General features: G+C 53.3%; 4 protein-coding genes across 4 annotated transcripts; all 4 read left to right on the top strand.

Moving 5' to 3' along the window:
- Nucleotides 1–565: 565 nt before the first annotated feature.
- LMH87_006876 (uncharacterized protein) lies at nucleotides 566–6,211 on the top strand (the record flags this gene model as incomplete). Its single annotated transcript, XM_056204835.1, has 3 exons — nucleotides 566–698; nucleotides 751–937; nucleotides 994–6,211. The coding sequence occupies 3 exons, from the start codon at nucleotides 566–568 to the stop codon at nucleotides 6,209–6,211; spliced, it is 5,538 nt and encodes a 1,845-aa protein (XP_056060151.1).
- Nucleotides 6,212–8,074: 1,863 nt separating this feature from the next.
- Nucleotides 8,075–10,734, top strand: LMH87_006877 (uncharacterized protein; the record flags this gene model as incomplete). The annotated part of the gene is made up of 3 exons (XM_056204836.1): nucleotides 8,075–8,081; nucleotides 8,941–10,638; nucleotides 10,700–10,734. The coding sequence occupies 3 exons, from the start codon at nucleotides 8,075–8,077 to the stop codon at nucleotides 10,732–10,734; spliced, it is 1,740 nt and encodes a 579-aa protein (XP_056060152.1).
- Nucleotides 10,735–11,668: 934 nt separating this feature from the next.
- LMH87_006878 (uncharacterized protein) lies at nucleotides 11,669–13,715 on the top strand (the record flags this gene model as incomplete). The annotated part of the gene is made up of 9 exons (XM_056204837.1): nucleotides 11,669–11,757; nucleotides 11,825–12,009; nucleotides 12,128–12,605; nucleotides 12,660–12,744; nucleotides 12,795–12,857; nucleotides 12,920–12,975; nucleotides 13,028–13,050; nucleotides 13,159–13,508; nucleotides 13,584–13,715. The coding sequence occupies 9 exons, from the start codon at nucleotides 11,669–11,671 to the stop codon at nucleotides 13,713–13,715; spliced, it is 1,461 nt and encodes a 486-aa protein (XP_056060153.1).
- A 59-nt stretch (nucleotides 13,716–13,774) lies between these two features.
- LMH87_006879 (uncharacterized protein) lies at nucleotides 13,775–15,190 on the top strand (the record flags this gene model as incomplete). Its single annotated transcript, XM_056204838.1, has 1 exon — nucleotides 13,775–15,190. The coding sequence occupies one exon, from the start codon at nucleotides 13,775–13,777 to the stop codon at nucleotides 15,188–15,190; it is 1,416 nt and encodes a 471-aa protein (XP_056060154.1).
- Between the last annotated feature and the right edge of the window lie 94 nt (nucleotides 15,191–15,284).

Consider the following 15,284-nt stretch of genomic DNA (forward strand, 5'->3'; position numbering starts at 1 on the left):
GCCGTCGTAAGTCTTCTTCTCTGTTGTGTAAAGGCTTTTTTTTCGGTCGCGAAGCTCGACGACTTGAACCAGGTGAAAAATATTTATGGGGAAGTGGCCCTATGCGGCGCTTGGTTGGTTGAGAGGAGACGGTCTCAAAGCGGACTGGTGCCTGGAAAATTGCGCTGACTGGTCAACCGGGCCGCTAACCAGACCGGATCGGGAGTCCTGCCTGGGGATTGCTTCGCACCGTTAGCGCATCTCCAGGCGGCTTCATCTGTTCCTTGCTGCTCAGAACAACCCAACAAAACTCCGGTGCAGATGCGATTCCGTTGCTAAGCTACTGTCGCATAAGCTGGCGCTCTACGATACCGACCCAATATCATCACGACGGCTGACGACAGAGCCTGTCGGGCCATTTTCCCCTTGCTGCTCGGTTAGCGAGCGGCGTTCGCTACTTACCCCAGGACCGCCCCTGCGTTTGCACCTTCGATGCGCCATTGCCTGGCAGCTCCCTCAGCCCGCAATGCCAGCTGGCAGACAGCCGTAACGACGACGACCAATAGCAGCTATTCACTCTGGCACAATGAATGGCCCTCAGAATGGCCTCAGCAGCCGACGCGAGGAGGCTAACATAGCAGCTTCAATATCTCGACCGTTAACGCTGCAACAAGCTCTCCCATACTCTCCGCAGACCTCGACAGTCCCTTTTATCCCATGTATGGAGCTACATTTGCTATCCTGCAACTATTCCAACTAACATGAGATTAGACATCATCCCTGACCCTTCGATTGGCTCAGGCTCACCGGCTGAACCCGTCTCCAACTTGTTCCCTCGACATGAGTTTGACAATCTGAATAACGAGGCAACCACTGGGCAAGAACAAGCACCGAGGAATATAAAGCAAGCCGTCGACTTTGTGCTGCACGATATGAAGCCCGCACAGCGCACCCAATAGTAAGTTTCGCGGCTAGAGCCATGACGAGCCTGCTGTGTCTGACCTTTTCCTGCAGCAACTTTCGGTCTGTCCCGCGCGGCCGAACGAGATCTACGTCGAAAAATTCCTCTACAAATGGCCTGACGCCTGTAACGCAGGCTGTGCATGACCGAGTCGAGACGTACTTTAAAGCCAGCAAAATCAACGCCAAGCCCGACAAAGCTGTCAACGGTTCCGCGTCGCACACCCGCAAGCCGTCGAAAGATGTGGACAAGGTCCCTGAACAGACTCCTGAAAAGACTCACAAGAATAACGCCGAGAAGAAGACACCAAAAGCAGCGAAAAATGCCATCGCGAGCAACGCCGAAGCAGTTCAGTCCAACGCTGCCGCCAAAGTCGAAATCCCCATCACAGCTTCGAAGAATTTTGACCCGTCTGCCTACGAAGATGGCGACGTTTTCATGCAAGCCGCAGACGCGAGTTCAGTGCCTGCGAGGAATACAACACCGCCGCCTCTAGCGGAGGCCAATGAAATAATCGTTGCTGCATCAGAGCCGGCTGGAGGTTTGCGCATCGAGTTTCCTGCAGTAAGTGGAAGAGATGAGTACGCAGATGTGACAGTCGCTCCTGATGCGCCGAGCAATCTCTCAGCGCGTAGGTATGGCAATGGACAAGAGGGATCAGACCTCATCGGCTCCGGTCTTGACCAGCGCCAGCGCGGAGAAGCCGCACTCGACGCTCTGGACTCCCAGCTTCGTACCATTTTTTCGGCTGTTGGATATGCATTCGCCATGGAGCCAGGCTACGATCATATCGTGAGGTTGATGCCAGATCAAGAAGTTGCCATGACAGCTGTGACGCACCAAAAATTGCACGGCGCACTACAAAAGGCTATTGACTTGCGAACATTCGACAAAGTCGCTGTGGAAAACCTCCTTCAAGTAATCAAACTCAGTGAAACCAGCCTCAAAAACATGGAAATACTCGACATTCACGTTGACGAAAACTGGGACGAGGCGGCTACAGATGCTTGGGTTGCACAGCTTGCAGAAGTTGAAACAGCCATGAAGGCTGCAAGAACCTGTCTTCGGATCTTGTCCGGTGGCCGAGAGGATAAGCAACTATATGCGGAAGCCATGATCCTTAGATGCGTCAACCTCTGCAAGTCTGTCACCGAGGACATTGTTATGCCGCTCGTTGAACTTGGAAGTAGCGGCACCGGCGCAGCCACTTTCAAGCTTCTGTTCAAGCACAAGAAGACGCTTTCAACAATATTTGTCACCTGCCAAAAGCTGTTCGCATCAATTGCAGAGCTAATTGCCAAAATTGAGCTTTCCGAGACCGCAATCAATACTCTGGAGTACACTGCATCGAAACTCATCTTTGTCGAGAATGCGCATGTCGAGCGTGACTCTGTTGTTGGAGTACAGAAGTTTGACGGCATCCGTTCAGTGGCCATGGACATTCTCTGCCAAGTTTTTGTCAACAAGCCTGAGCAACGGCAGGGTATCATTGACGACATCCTCACATCGCTAGAGAAGCTTCCCGTCGGCAAACAGAGCTCCAAACAGTTTAAACTAGCTGATGGAGGTAGCATACAGCCTGTGTCTGCACTGATTATGCGACTAGTCCAGTCAAGCTCCGGGAAAGTTGACCAAAGTGGCGAGGGTCGCCGAGCGGCACTGCTGAACGACTTGAATGGAGATGCAGAGGGTGAAGCTGCCAGCACAGAAACAGCATCCAGGCATGGGCAGGCGGTATCGTCGCTGACCAGCGATGATCATGCTTCACAGCAGCATGCAATTGCCATCCAAGAGCTGGACACGATATCAAGTCCCCTGTACGACAATGCTACGCGAAACGCCTCGTACGTGATCAACTTCATCGTGAAGAGAGCTATTGGCTCCACGAAATCAGGAGACACACCGTATCGCAACCTGCTGGACCTATTTGTGGAAGACTTTACCGTATGCCTTGACTCACCCGATTGGCCGTGCGCCGAGCTTCTTCTACGCCTCCTCATGTTGCGTATGGTGCAGCTATTTGAAGGACAAAAGACGGCTGTTCCTGCCAAAAATATGGCACTGGAACTGCTAGGCTCTATGAGTGCGGCCATCTCGCGTCTGCGCTCCCACGTCAAAGGCACTGCTACCAATTTCGAAGGTGCCGACGCAGATGAAATGTCACGCTACCTCGCTGATCTTGCCATCCATATTTTGGAGCAGAAGAGCCAACCAGAATACTTGGTTACTTGGGCAGGGCCGTTCCGTGCCGTTCTTGAGTATTTACAAAGTCGCAGCACAGAGGATCAGCACTTGGCCAGTGCCGTTGCCTTTGTCATTACAGACTGGGCCAACAGGACTCACATCGCATACGATTCCATCAAAGATGAGGAGTTTGAGCGAGACAGTGAGTTCGGTCGCCTCGCTTACCGACTTCGAAAGATGGTTGACGACCGCAAGTGGCTTGCTAGCGAGTATACGTTCAAAGCAATTAGCGCCAACCAGGCGAAGCTTGCCTTCACCATAATATTATTACGGTCGCCGCTCTTCGAGTCTTTTGGCAAGATTCTCAACATCCTGCTGGGTTCTATGGCAAGCGATCAAGCGACGGTTCGAAGCAAGAGTCTCAAGAGTGTCAACCAAGTTCTCGAAACGGACCCTTCTATCCTGGACGGAGACTCCAGCGTTATTCAATTGATCCTGGAGTGCTCGAGTGATTCTTCGACTCAAGTCAGAGACTCTGCTCTAGGGCTGCTTGGTAGCTGCATTACGATGCGTCCAGCTCTCGAACCGTCATTGACACCAAAAATCATCGACCGGTTCCAGGACGCTGGCGTAGGTGTACGGAAGCGTGCCATGAAGCTGGCACGAGACATTTACTTGCGCAACCGAAACAAGGGCATACGTTGCGCTATTGCAAACGGCCTGCTTCGGCGTGTGCAAGATCCGGATGAAGGTGTGCGAGACCTGGCTCGCCAAATGATCGAAGAGGTGTGGTTTGCCCCCTTCTACTCGAGCGATGGAACGGCTGCCTATCAGACCGCAATTACGGAGCACGTGGCTCTCATCATTCAGACGGTCAAAACAGGAACCGCCACTGAAGTCCTGGACAAAGTCTTTCAGACTATTCTCCGGCCTAACAACAAGTCATTGGAAGGCCCATTTTCAGTCTGCTCGAAATTGACTAGCGACATGTTTGGGCTCCTTGACAACCCGGACTCGGAAGAATCATCAGGGCCGTCAGGCAGAGACGCGCTTCAGGTTCTTACCATTTTCGCAAACGCGGACCCGAAGCTCTTCAACTTTGAACAGATCCGTCTCTTGAAGCCTCAGCTTGCGAGCTTTTCTGGGCAAGAAGAGCTGGCTGCGTTCCGTGCAGTTACAGTTATCTATAAGAGGGTACTTCCACAGCTTTCTACTGTGCACTCACAATTTCTGGGAGAGGTGCGCAAGCAACTTCTTCAAGGCGTTGGAAAAATCTCATCCAGAGGCGCTCTAGACGACCTGATTGCCTGCGCCAAGGTCGTGTGCGATTTACTCAACGATTTCAGCCCAATGGCCAACTTGGTTGCCTCCAGCTTGGTTGGCATCCAGAGGATTGCATCTGCACCCCTTGACCCAAAACGCCTCAATATCCTGTGCGCCTACGCCATTATCGTTGGCAACGTGGCAAAACACTGTGATTTGGATCAGCAGATCGAGATCTTCAGGGCAAAATTTCAAAAGTGGCAGGGTGACTCAGTACCGCGCTTGATCGTGGATATCGTATCGCCGTTCACCAATCCGAAGCAGCCCCTTGAAGCCAGGAAAGCCGCACTTGAGGCAATTGGATTAGTTTGCCAGTCATGGCCACGAAACTATGTACTTGCCAAGGTCTACACGGCATTCCAGCAAGTGTTCCAGGACCAGATACCCATGTTGGAGACCATGATTCTCAAGTCCTTCAAAGAGTTCCTTCTGGGAGAAGAGCGGCGATCGGAGGCTTCTACTCAAGCTGCCGCGGCTGGTGGTAAACGAGAACTCACGATCATGGGCGGCACCACTTTTGACGACGTTGCCAGTGCTACAACGCAAAGGTTTTTGAAGGACTTCACGCGCATAGCACTTTCCAGTCAGGACGAATACGCATTCCTGGCTATGGAGGTTTTGGGTAGCATCAATCGCCAGGGCTTGACGCATCCAAAAGAAACCGGCGTTACTCTGATCACGCTGGAGACATCTGCTAACAAGAAGATTGCCGAACTAGCGTTCATGGAGCACCGAGCGCTGCATGAGAAGCATGAGACGGTGCTGGAGCGAGAATATGTCAAGGCAGTGCAATCGGCCTTCAACTATCAGCGCGATGTTGTCAAAGACCCCCATGGCGCTACGACAGAACCCTTCCAAGCCAAGCTACACTTGCTGATGGAGGTGCTCAAAATCAGCAAGATGAAGAACAAGCAAAGATTCTTGGAGAAGCTCTGCTATCAGGTCGATTTTGATCTCAACAAGCTCAATGCGAAGAGTGGTGTCCCGCAGCAGGTTGGCTTTGGTCGGTTTGTCGTGGAAAACCTGACTTATTTCGACTACCAGACCATGGGCGAGGTGCATACGGCGGTGAATACCATGGAGAAGATTGTGACCACAACAGGAGCCACTGTCGCACAAGCAATTGAATCAGAAATCTTCAACATGCGTATGGACCTGGACGTACCGAATGCGACTGAAGATGCATCAGGTGACGCCGAAGGAGAGCCAGCCGACATTGCAGAAGCACCAGTGGTGGGTGCGGATGTCGATCCAGCGCGATTCCGGCAGCTAGCCTCAGCGTCGGTGATACTGCTCATGCTCTGGGAGGCCCGCACGCATTTACGAAAGCTCTACAACATGGGGACCAGCCGTCACGATAGTAAAGCAAAGCTTCTGGCAAAGGATCTCAACAAGACGCCGACCAAAGTGCAGGGCGTACACGGAGACAAGGTCTGGGAAGAGTTGGAGGCACATGGAACAGGCTTCGATACGCTGCAAGGCATGGGTGCAAAGTGCAAGGCCCTAATTGAGCTGATGAATGTCGATAAGGAGTTCAAGGTTGCAGAAGACGAGCAGGACGCGGAGCTGGATGCAGCGAGCACGCCGAGTGAAGGCGAGGATGACGGCGAAGGCGGCGAGAGAGGGCGCAAGAGGAAGGGAGGATCTACACCTAGCGGGCGAAAGAAGCGTCCTCGATCAAACTCTCAGCCGCGAAAACGAGGACGGCCGCGCCTATCAAGCATGGAGCCAGACGATGAGGCAGTCGATGCATCATGGCTTTAGTGTGATGGGCTGGTGTTTTCATGTGTGATTTATGAGGGATCAGCGCTCTTTTTGTTGTTAACGTTGTCTATTTGGGATTTTATATGGTTAAACAGATCGGGAGAGGCGTCCCGAGGCACACTTTTTGCTGGACTGGGAGCTTGTCCGCTGCGGCGAGAAAGCCTGGGAAGAGAGGCGTTTATATTTGGCGGATACATACCCATGAGTTAATCTAGTAGAGACGCACTTTGCTAGTTGCTGAAACGAAACAAGATATCTATGATGGCTACGAGCGATACAATGACTTTCTTTTTTTCTTTCTTTTACAATGACTCGCAATAGTCAGCTACGTGGTCGCTACAGAAAAGAAGGGCAGATGTACTGGCGTGGTCTTGGTGCTTACTGACGATGACGACAGGATGCGAGGCGGGGCGGCTAGGAACAGGGAAAACGGTGCGCCACACAGCGTAGTCCACGTACGTAGGTGTGTAACTGTCTGGTGCATGACAGCTCAAGCCACCAAGATTCCACGTCGTGCACGTCTGCCATTGGGGGATTTATGGTTAGGCTGGTGGCTTGGGCTAAGAGATTGGGAGACAGCTGGGGCCAGAGAGCTGGGGACAGATGGAGGCTACGGAGTAGTGGGTAGCAAATTAGCAATTGGGAGCCCACAGGCTGGGTCGTTCCAGGATTGATTGTACTTGTGTGCATTGGAGAATCTGGAAGACGGTGATTGTTAGCACAAAGGGAGCGTAGCGTTGTGGGAGGCCGCCAAGCCGCCTGGTGCCGTAGGCGTGGGAGAGCTAATTTGGGGAGAAAGCGAGTTTCACGAGCCTCGGGCTATGGGCCGTCTTGGTGGTGACTGGCGGCAGTTGCTGTACAAGCTAGTCACCAGCTAATAACATCAGTACGTCAAGGAGAGACAGGGAGGGAGACAAACGAGGAGTTGAGACGGCCGAGTTTATATGCGCATGCCTTTCAAATGCCAAGTAACTAGCCAGCTGCTCCCACCCTCTTCCCATCTTCCTTTCCTCTCCCAGTCAGTGCCTTTTGTTTCTTTGATTCGACCCCGGCGCATTTGGCAAACTCTCGGTTTGGCATCCCTCGCGTACGAAGTACTCAATCGCAGGACCCAGTCGGGTCAAACGTTATTTTCACGCGCTACTTTTTCGTCCCGAGGAGGTGCAGATCGGCCCAAGCTTTGCAACAAAAACAAATAAGAAGCTGAACGCTCCCACCTTTGCACTCTCCATTCGAAGGAGGGATTCAAAAAGGAACGAACGCGCGGCGATTATCACTCGTCACTCTCTCTCAAAGCCGATTTTCCGCTCCGGGGGCTGTGCTGTGCTAATAAGCTGACATTGAGTCGCAACGGCCAGCGATTGTCTCAAAAGAGTAAGTCTTTCGTCAGGCCGCAGACGCCTCCCGTCACGCTGTCGCAGCCGGCCAGATGCTGTCGTTTCTGCGATGCCTCTTCGTTTGCCTCATCTTTGCTGCTGCGCCTCGGCAGAGCGACACGGCGCTATCAAAACAAGCTCAGACTAGGCTACTACGCTGTTTGTTGGGGAAGAGTGAGAGACAGGTGGGCGGGCAGTGAGGCCGCCGACAGGCTGCAGCGTTATTTACACGGGAAAGAATTCCAATCGCTAACAGGGACATTCAACGCAGATTTTTTTCTCTTTGTCGTTGAACAAATTCTTCATCGCCAAGCCATCACGTCTTGGCTGCCGCAGATCGATCTCTTGGAAATTCTTGGCCTGCGTCTTTGCCCCTTTCCCGGCGCGCTCAGCCAGACTCACCCCAAAATCCACGACGCCCTACCTTGTTAGGTACTTGCTTTACAGTTATTGCCGCTACAGTGGAGCGCCTCAGTGAACCCAAACAATGAGCTGTGAGTCGAATGTTTCATCCTCTGTTGTCCTTGTTGTCGCACAAGCCCGTCATTCTGCATTTCTAGACGCGCGCAAACATTTGCACGAGTCTGCAACTGCAACCATGTGCAAGGTTTCATGGGGTTGCACAGCAGGTCCATGCGATCCAAGGCGTGCCGTGCTCTGATGAATGGACTGGACACTTTTTGGCAGATCCTCCGTCAGCGGCAGCGCAATACCTTACCTACCTAACCTACATACCTAGGTACCTAGTGGCTACCTAGGTAGGTACCTGAATAAGGCACCTAAGATACCTAGGTACAGATTAGGTACACCTGGATTACTGCAAGCGCAGCAGCATCAAGGCTTCATTTTAGTGGTTCGTCCACCAAATATGGAGCTAAGCTATCCACCTACCCGAAGCTGCTTGGCTCCAAACGCCGCCATGCCAGCAATGCCACACAGACAGCCTCCATCTCCATTCACCCATCCATCATCCATGCCGATACCTCTTGTGTGCCGCTCTGCTGGCTAGGTATTCCTGCATCCTTCTCCATTCTGCATCTCACCCACACTTCCGCGAAGCTGACGCTACGCAACCCGACGAGGCTTGGCTACTTGAGTGAGCAAAGCGTTTCGCACTCGTCCGCCACTTGCTTCGCGCCGTCATCCTCAGATCACTTCACTCCCACCATCGCACATCTCCCTCGGCGCTTCCGCACCTGCCGCGACACCATACACATACTTGCATATTTCCTTTCCAATGCCCTTATAGCCGAGACTCGTTTTTGTTTGAACGCTTGACCCTATGGTCTCGAACACTGTCGACATATTTTCTATCCATCAACCCAGACGCTGACCGTGCTCGCCCAATGCCAGTCAACACCTACAACATCAAGCGCATTGCGCACAACGTCAGCCGCTCAAGCACCGACCAGACTTGGAATCCATTCCGCCATGTTGCCTGGAATCAGAGCCGCAGAGGCACATGGGCGCCCGATCGCAACGACCGTGACCTAGAAGCCGATGGCGACGGATCCGGTCTCAGCCACGCCGCCACTGCGCCTCAACAGAAGACACGTTCGGCCACGACCGACCCGAACCAAGATCCCGAGCTTACTCAAGTCGCCGAGGAGAAATCAATCGGCACCGATCACACCGCCGCCAATGGCGTGGCCGGCGCCAATGCGGCCGGCGTCAGAAACCGCAAGCCCGAGGACGGACCCTCCCGAGTCATGAGCAACAACCAAGAGGAAGATGCGGATGACAGCAAATCGAAAAAGGTCAAGACGAATGCGCTATATCGTCCCGTCCATCCCAGACATCCCTTCACCGTCGCCAACCAGCTACAGCGCACATTCCTCAACTCTTGGATCAATATTTTGTTGTTTGCCGCCCCCGTCGGCATCGCCCTCAACTATGTCAAGAGCGTCAGTCCGACCATCGTCTTTGTCGTCAACTTCATTGCCATTATTCCTCTCGCTGCTATGCTGAGCTATGCCACCGAAGAAATCGCCCTTCGCACTGGTGAGACCCTCGGAGGTCTCATCAACGCCACCTTTGGTAATGCTGTCGAACTCATCGTCGCCATCATTGCTCTTATCAAGGGCGAAATTGTTGTCGTGCAGACGTCGCTCATTGGCTCCATCCTGTCCAACCTTTTGCTTGTCATGGGCTTTTGCTTCTTCTTTGGCGGCCTGCGCCGCACGGAGCAACACTTCAACACCACCGTCGCCCAGACTGCTGCGTCTCTCCTCGCCCTTGCCGTCGCCTCCGTCATTGTGCCGACTGTCTTTGAGCTCAAGACCAATGCGGCGCAGACGGAAATCGCCAAGCTCTCTCGCGGCACGGCCGTCATCCTGCTGCTCGTTTACTTTGCCTATCTCTTCTTCCAACTGCATACCCATCTCGACGTTTTCAATGAACAGAGCAAAAAGGTTGCTGCTCGGCCGTGGACTCATGGACAGAGCATCAAGGAAGGCTTTTCTCACATGCCTGGTGCTAGTGCCCTTATGCGTCATGGCCATGCCAGCTCCAGCCAAGAAGAACAGAACCTGGCCGCGATGCCGCTTGAGGACCGCACTCCTCCCGAAGAAGAGGAGGAAGACGAGTCAGATGACCCTCAGCTGCACTTTTTCGTCGCCATTGGCACCCTTCTTGGCTCTACCGTCATTATTGCGCTCTGTGCCGAATTCATGGTCGACTCGATTGACCACCTGACCGAGACCACGGCTCTGCGAAAGGAATTTGTCGGCCTCATTCTGCTGCCCATTGTTGGCAACGCCGCTGAGCACGCCACTGCCGTGACCGTCGCAGTAAAGGACAAGATGGATCTTGCCATTGGTGTCGCAGTCGGCTCCAGCATGCAGGTTGCTCTCTTCCTCATCCCTCTCCTCGTCATCATCGGTTGGGGTCTCGGAAACAAGTACATGGACCTGAGCTTGGACGAGTTCCAGGTAGCCGTCATGTTTGTTGCCGTGCTTCTCACAAACTACCTCATTGGCGATGGCAAGAGTCACTGGCTGGAAGGCTTCTTGCTAATATGTCTCTACGCCATTATCGCCACTTGCACATTCTGTAAGTTTTCTCTTCGGTCCAAACGAGCCAAAATTTCCAAAACACTAACCCTTTTGTACAGTTTATCCCGACTCCGGCGATGGTCGCACCGGTTAAAATGGTCCAAGCTACCAGTCTGCGGGAATATCTTCCTTTTCTACTTTCGAGTTACATTTAGCGATTGGCTTTTTCTCATATTCTCGCCATAACCGTGGCACCATATTTGCTGTAGCTACACTCGCTGACTTGCATTGGCAGGGAGCCACCAAAAATTCTTGTACAAATACCTTGGCATAGGTTTCTATCTATCTAATACACAAAACACTTGTTAAAAACGAACTTGTCTGCTCTGCTGTTTTGCCCTGACTTGAGGAACTGATTAATCCGCTGCCGTTCACCCAAACGTATTGCCCGTTTGCAGATTAACGGCCAAGACTGTTCTCCGTTTGTCCGTCAGGGCCACGCGCACGCATAAAGCGCGCAGCAGCACCGTTCACCTCGCACTTTTTTTTCTTTCCATATTTGCTAATAAAGACGAGGCAATTTTTTCCATCCCTCTCCAACTGCAGCCAAATCCCAACCTACCATCAAGACGGTCCCCGAAGCTTTGCCTCCAGGATCGTGGTACAAGCCATCCCGTCGCTGCATCCCCCTTCGTCTTTTGACGAGGAGCAGGTGCTTTAAACCCTGCCAATCCCCCATCTTCGACGCCGCCGCATCCCCCCTTCAACTTTTGACGAGAAGCAGGTGTTTTAAACCCTGCGAGCTCCTCACCTTCGACGCCGCAGGAGTCACCCTTCGTCTTTTGACGAAAAGCAGGTGTTCTAAACCCTGCGAAACCCTCACGTCGACGCCGCCGCAGGCCTTCTTCGTCTTTTGACGAGCAGCAGGTGTTCTATAACCCTGCATACCCCCCCCGCCAGCTTTTTGCTTCTGGTGAGTTTCCCTCTTCCTGCCTCTTTGATCGCGAGCCACGAAAAATCTCTCCTCGTGGCACACTTCCCAGTCACAGTATACTGACGTCTGGTGTCTTTCTTTAAAAATTGCAGCGATGGCTTCGCAACAGGGAAACTTTGTTCCGGAGGCCGTTGGCCCCAAGGTACGCAAACACGCCATGTCAAGGAATGGTTGCATCCTCTTGTAAGTCCCTTCCCACGAAACGAGCGAGCAAGCCCACCACGCAACGTAAGAGCTAAGACGGGACAAGCTTCGAGGACACGGATTCCGTCATTGCGTGCAGCAAGACCATTATGCCGTCAAGCCGTGTCGGGGCGCGCATTACGTGCAAAACAGGAGGGTACATGGAACCTTACATTGGCTTCACGCTCGACCTCCCGTTCCCCTCCGACCAGTCTGCGAACGAGGACTCGGGTCATGGAGTAAGCTTTAGCTGTAAGTTTTTCTTCTTCTTGTACTTAATATGCCCCCCTCCTTTTTTTTGGTACCCCTACTTTTCTTATTTTCCTTACTGTTCTCCGACTTCTACCTTGACACTTACTTACTGTCACAGTCCATCAGTCGCGCACAGTGCAGCCGAATGAGCATGTACTGACGGTCAAATTTCCGCGCGAAACACTGTATACGTACGAGGTGGCTAGCCAGGATTTCATCAACAGATTCTGGGCCGAAACAACTCCACCAGTCGAGGGCGACGTGGCAATCCTGCGCGCCCAACTTCCAGCAGGAGAAACGGCCCGAGTCATGGGCTATGGCGTTCCCTTTGCCAACCCAGACAACCGCCTGGCCGAAGCTTGGTACAGCCGTGGCCAGCCCGACCCCGACGCCCACCTCTTGCTGGACTTTTTGGAGCAAAAAATGTTCAAGTTTGCCATAGGATCCCAACAAGTAAAGGTGCAAGAGAGGTTCGGCCCGGATAACCTGCACGAGACCGCGTACAATCCGTACTTGCGGGATCTCGTCACCGACATGGACGAGTTCAGAGCCATGGCGAAGGCCCATAGAGGTCCAGCCATGGCACCAATTTTCTGGTAAGCATCCATCTTCACAGGCTTTTCTTTGTGGCCCCTACTTACTATCGATAGGCATGACGAGTACCGCACGCATCTGTGTGCAGCTCAGCAGGGCACCGTGCAGGACGTCTTGTGGCTCGAGGATGCAGCAAAACAGGTAAGACTAAACTTTCGACGTGACAATTTCATCACTGCTCACCAGAATAGCTGTACAAACAAAGAAGCGATGTCAGATTCGCCAATCCTGGCCAAGGGCGCATATATGCCATAGTTCGTCTGACGCATTCTGGGTCCATTACAAGGCAGCCTGGCGTCGCTTACTTACGGCTGAGTCGTTCAAAATAGCCATTTTTGAATCCCCAGAGGATGAAAACCCCGCGCATGTCTTGTGAGTATCCCAATTCCATTGCTTTGGGGAATCTTTTCTTATTCGTGGTTAGAAACTGCCGAGTTGTTACAAGAGGTAGCGAGCGCCGAGCCGTCCGCCAGTCGCATGACATTAGCACAGAAGACTTGCTGCTCAATGTTAAAACCGCCGAACACGGTTACATCGAGCCAGACGCTTAGGCAGCTTTTGTCTTTGACGTCGGGATCCGGGAGGTTACCAGACAGGCTCTCACTGTCAACATCTTCCATCCCGACGCCAGACCGACAAATGATTATGCCAGTACAGCCTCTGCCGAGACAACAGAGACCGAAGTCAACTCATGGATGCTGCTGCACAGATGCCTCGTGCAGGGTGCTGGCTTCTTTGAGTGGACAAAAGTGACGCGCCAAGTGAGCATGCCAACGGTCAACTTGCTGGATTTCGGCGACAGCTTTTTGGCAGATGCCATTGTCCAGGAGGCACTGCCGCTTGACCAAGCTCGCTTCCGCGGCTACTTGAGCAACCGGCCCCTTGGATGTGGCCTCCTCATTGCTGTGAGTTTCTCCCCTCTATAGAGCAATAGCATGATTGTAATTCAGCACGGCCAGTTCCTAACGATGATTTCACAGGCTCCTGGTACCGGGAAAACCACTGCCTCCGCCGCTGCAGTCCTGGCTATGAATGTCAAGTTCGGGCAGATTCTGTGCTCTGGCCCGACTAATCGACCATCGACAATTACGCACAGAAAATCGACGAGGTAGCCAGATCTGTCAGAAAGCGCTGTCGAACGACGTATCCGTATCTCGAGTACTGCCATCCAATGATTGTGCGAGGGTACAAGATGAGTGATGAGCTGCATGTCTTCAAGCACCTTCTCGAATTCCCAGACGACAGCGAGGCCGAGCTGTTCAGTGAGTTTCAGAGATCGGCCTGGCGGCTGCCATTTTCAGTAACCTACTGGGCCCTCGTCGTCCTGGAGTCGAGTGCCGTTGACGCCATACCCGTGGATGACATTGGTCCTCTCTCGCAGCTCCGCCAGGATGTCCATGAGCACCCAAGATGGATTTGTCTCCGCGAGGTCGCCAGCGGAAGTTGCAGCTGGAGTGATTTCCTAGCCGATCGAATCAGAGACGGCGAGATGCTCGAATTCCTGGCTGCGGTTGTCGATGCTGCCGACATCCTCTGTGCAACCTCCGCGCAGCTAGCCGCCGTGCCGTACAAGCTCTGGAAAAAGACAAAGGCTCGCGCTGTTGCTGTCGATGAGGCCGGCAGCATGAACCGGCCTGAATTGTACGGCATCTGGGGAAACACGGCGCTTCCGATCTTTCTCTCCGGCGATGATAGGCAGTTTGCCCCTCTGGTTCTGAGCAAGATGGTAATGGATGGCAACGACCATCCGGTCCATCGGATCGCCAAAGACGGCCAGCTATCCCAGATGCGAGCTCTGCAGGGCATGGGAATGCCTGTTTATCGATTGAAGCAGCAGCTGCGCATGGCAAACGGTATGTTTGATATCATCTCGAAGATAATGTATCCAGATGTGCCCTTGTCGTACAATGCCACCTGCGACGTTTCCCTCGAAAAGTTTGACATTGGAAGAGACCTGGAAGCCTTCATGTGCCGACACTTTGAACAGCTGTCCAGGCCCCGTCCCGGCAAAATGCTGCCAGTCTTTGTGCACTGCGATGTTGCGAAGTCGATCATCAACGAGTTCACCGGCTCCGCGCGCTGCCCGGAGCAAAGCCTCGCAGCTCTCCGCCTTGCCGCCCGTTTCGTCGACGAGGAGGGCGCGGACCCTGCTCGAATTCGTTTCTTGAGCCCCTACGCCGCTACCGTGCGCGAGATCAGAGACAAGCTGGAAAGATATCCGCAGCTCCGGGGCACGGGGCTGCCCTCCACCGTTGACTCGTTCCAGGGTCACGAAAGCGACATTGTCATGCTCGTGATGGGCGTTGCGGGCAGGAGGCCCGGCCCCAAGTTTGTCGCGGAAGAGGCGCGGATCAACGTAATGATGACCCGGCAACGCTGCGGCCTGGTCATTGTGGGCGACAATACCATCGGGGGGAGCCTGGACACCCCCAACGATGAGAAGATCCGCATCACAACGGCATGGGGCGATGAGAACAACGTCAAGGCTCCTTCGCTGAAACGACTCTTCAAGGAGCTTGTCAGGCTGGGAAGATCTGTTCGGATAACGGATGAATTTTTGGAGGAAGCGGACGATGCTGCCGAATGAATGGTGGCACCGGCCTCCGTTGTGAGTTGAGCACTGGAATATGTATACTCATATATTAATAGCTAATGTACACCGTCGCACCTTTCAACTAGTC

Source organism: Akanthomyces muscarius, chromosome 1 (assembly GCF_028009165.1).
Source record: "Akanthomyces muscarius strain Ve6 chromosome 1, whole genome shotgun sequence".
Classification (NCBI taxonomy): domain Eukaryota; kingdom Fungi; phylum Ascomycota; class Sordariomycetes; order Hypocreales; family Cordycipitaceae; genus Akanthomyces; species Akanthomyces muscarius.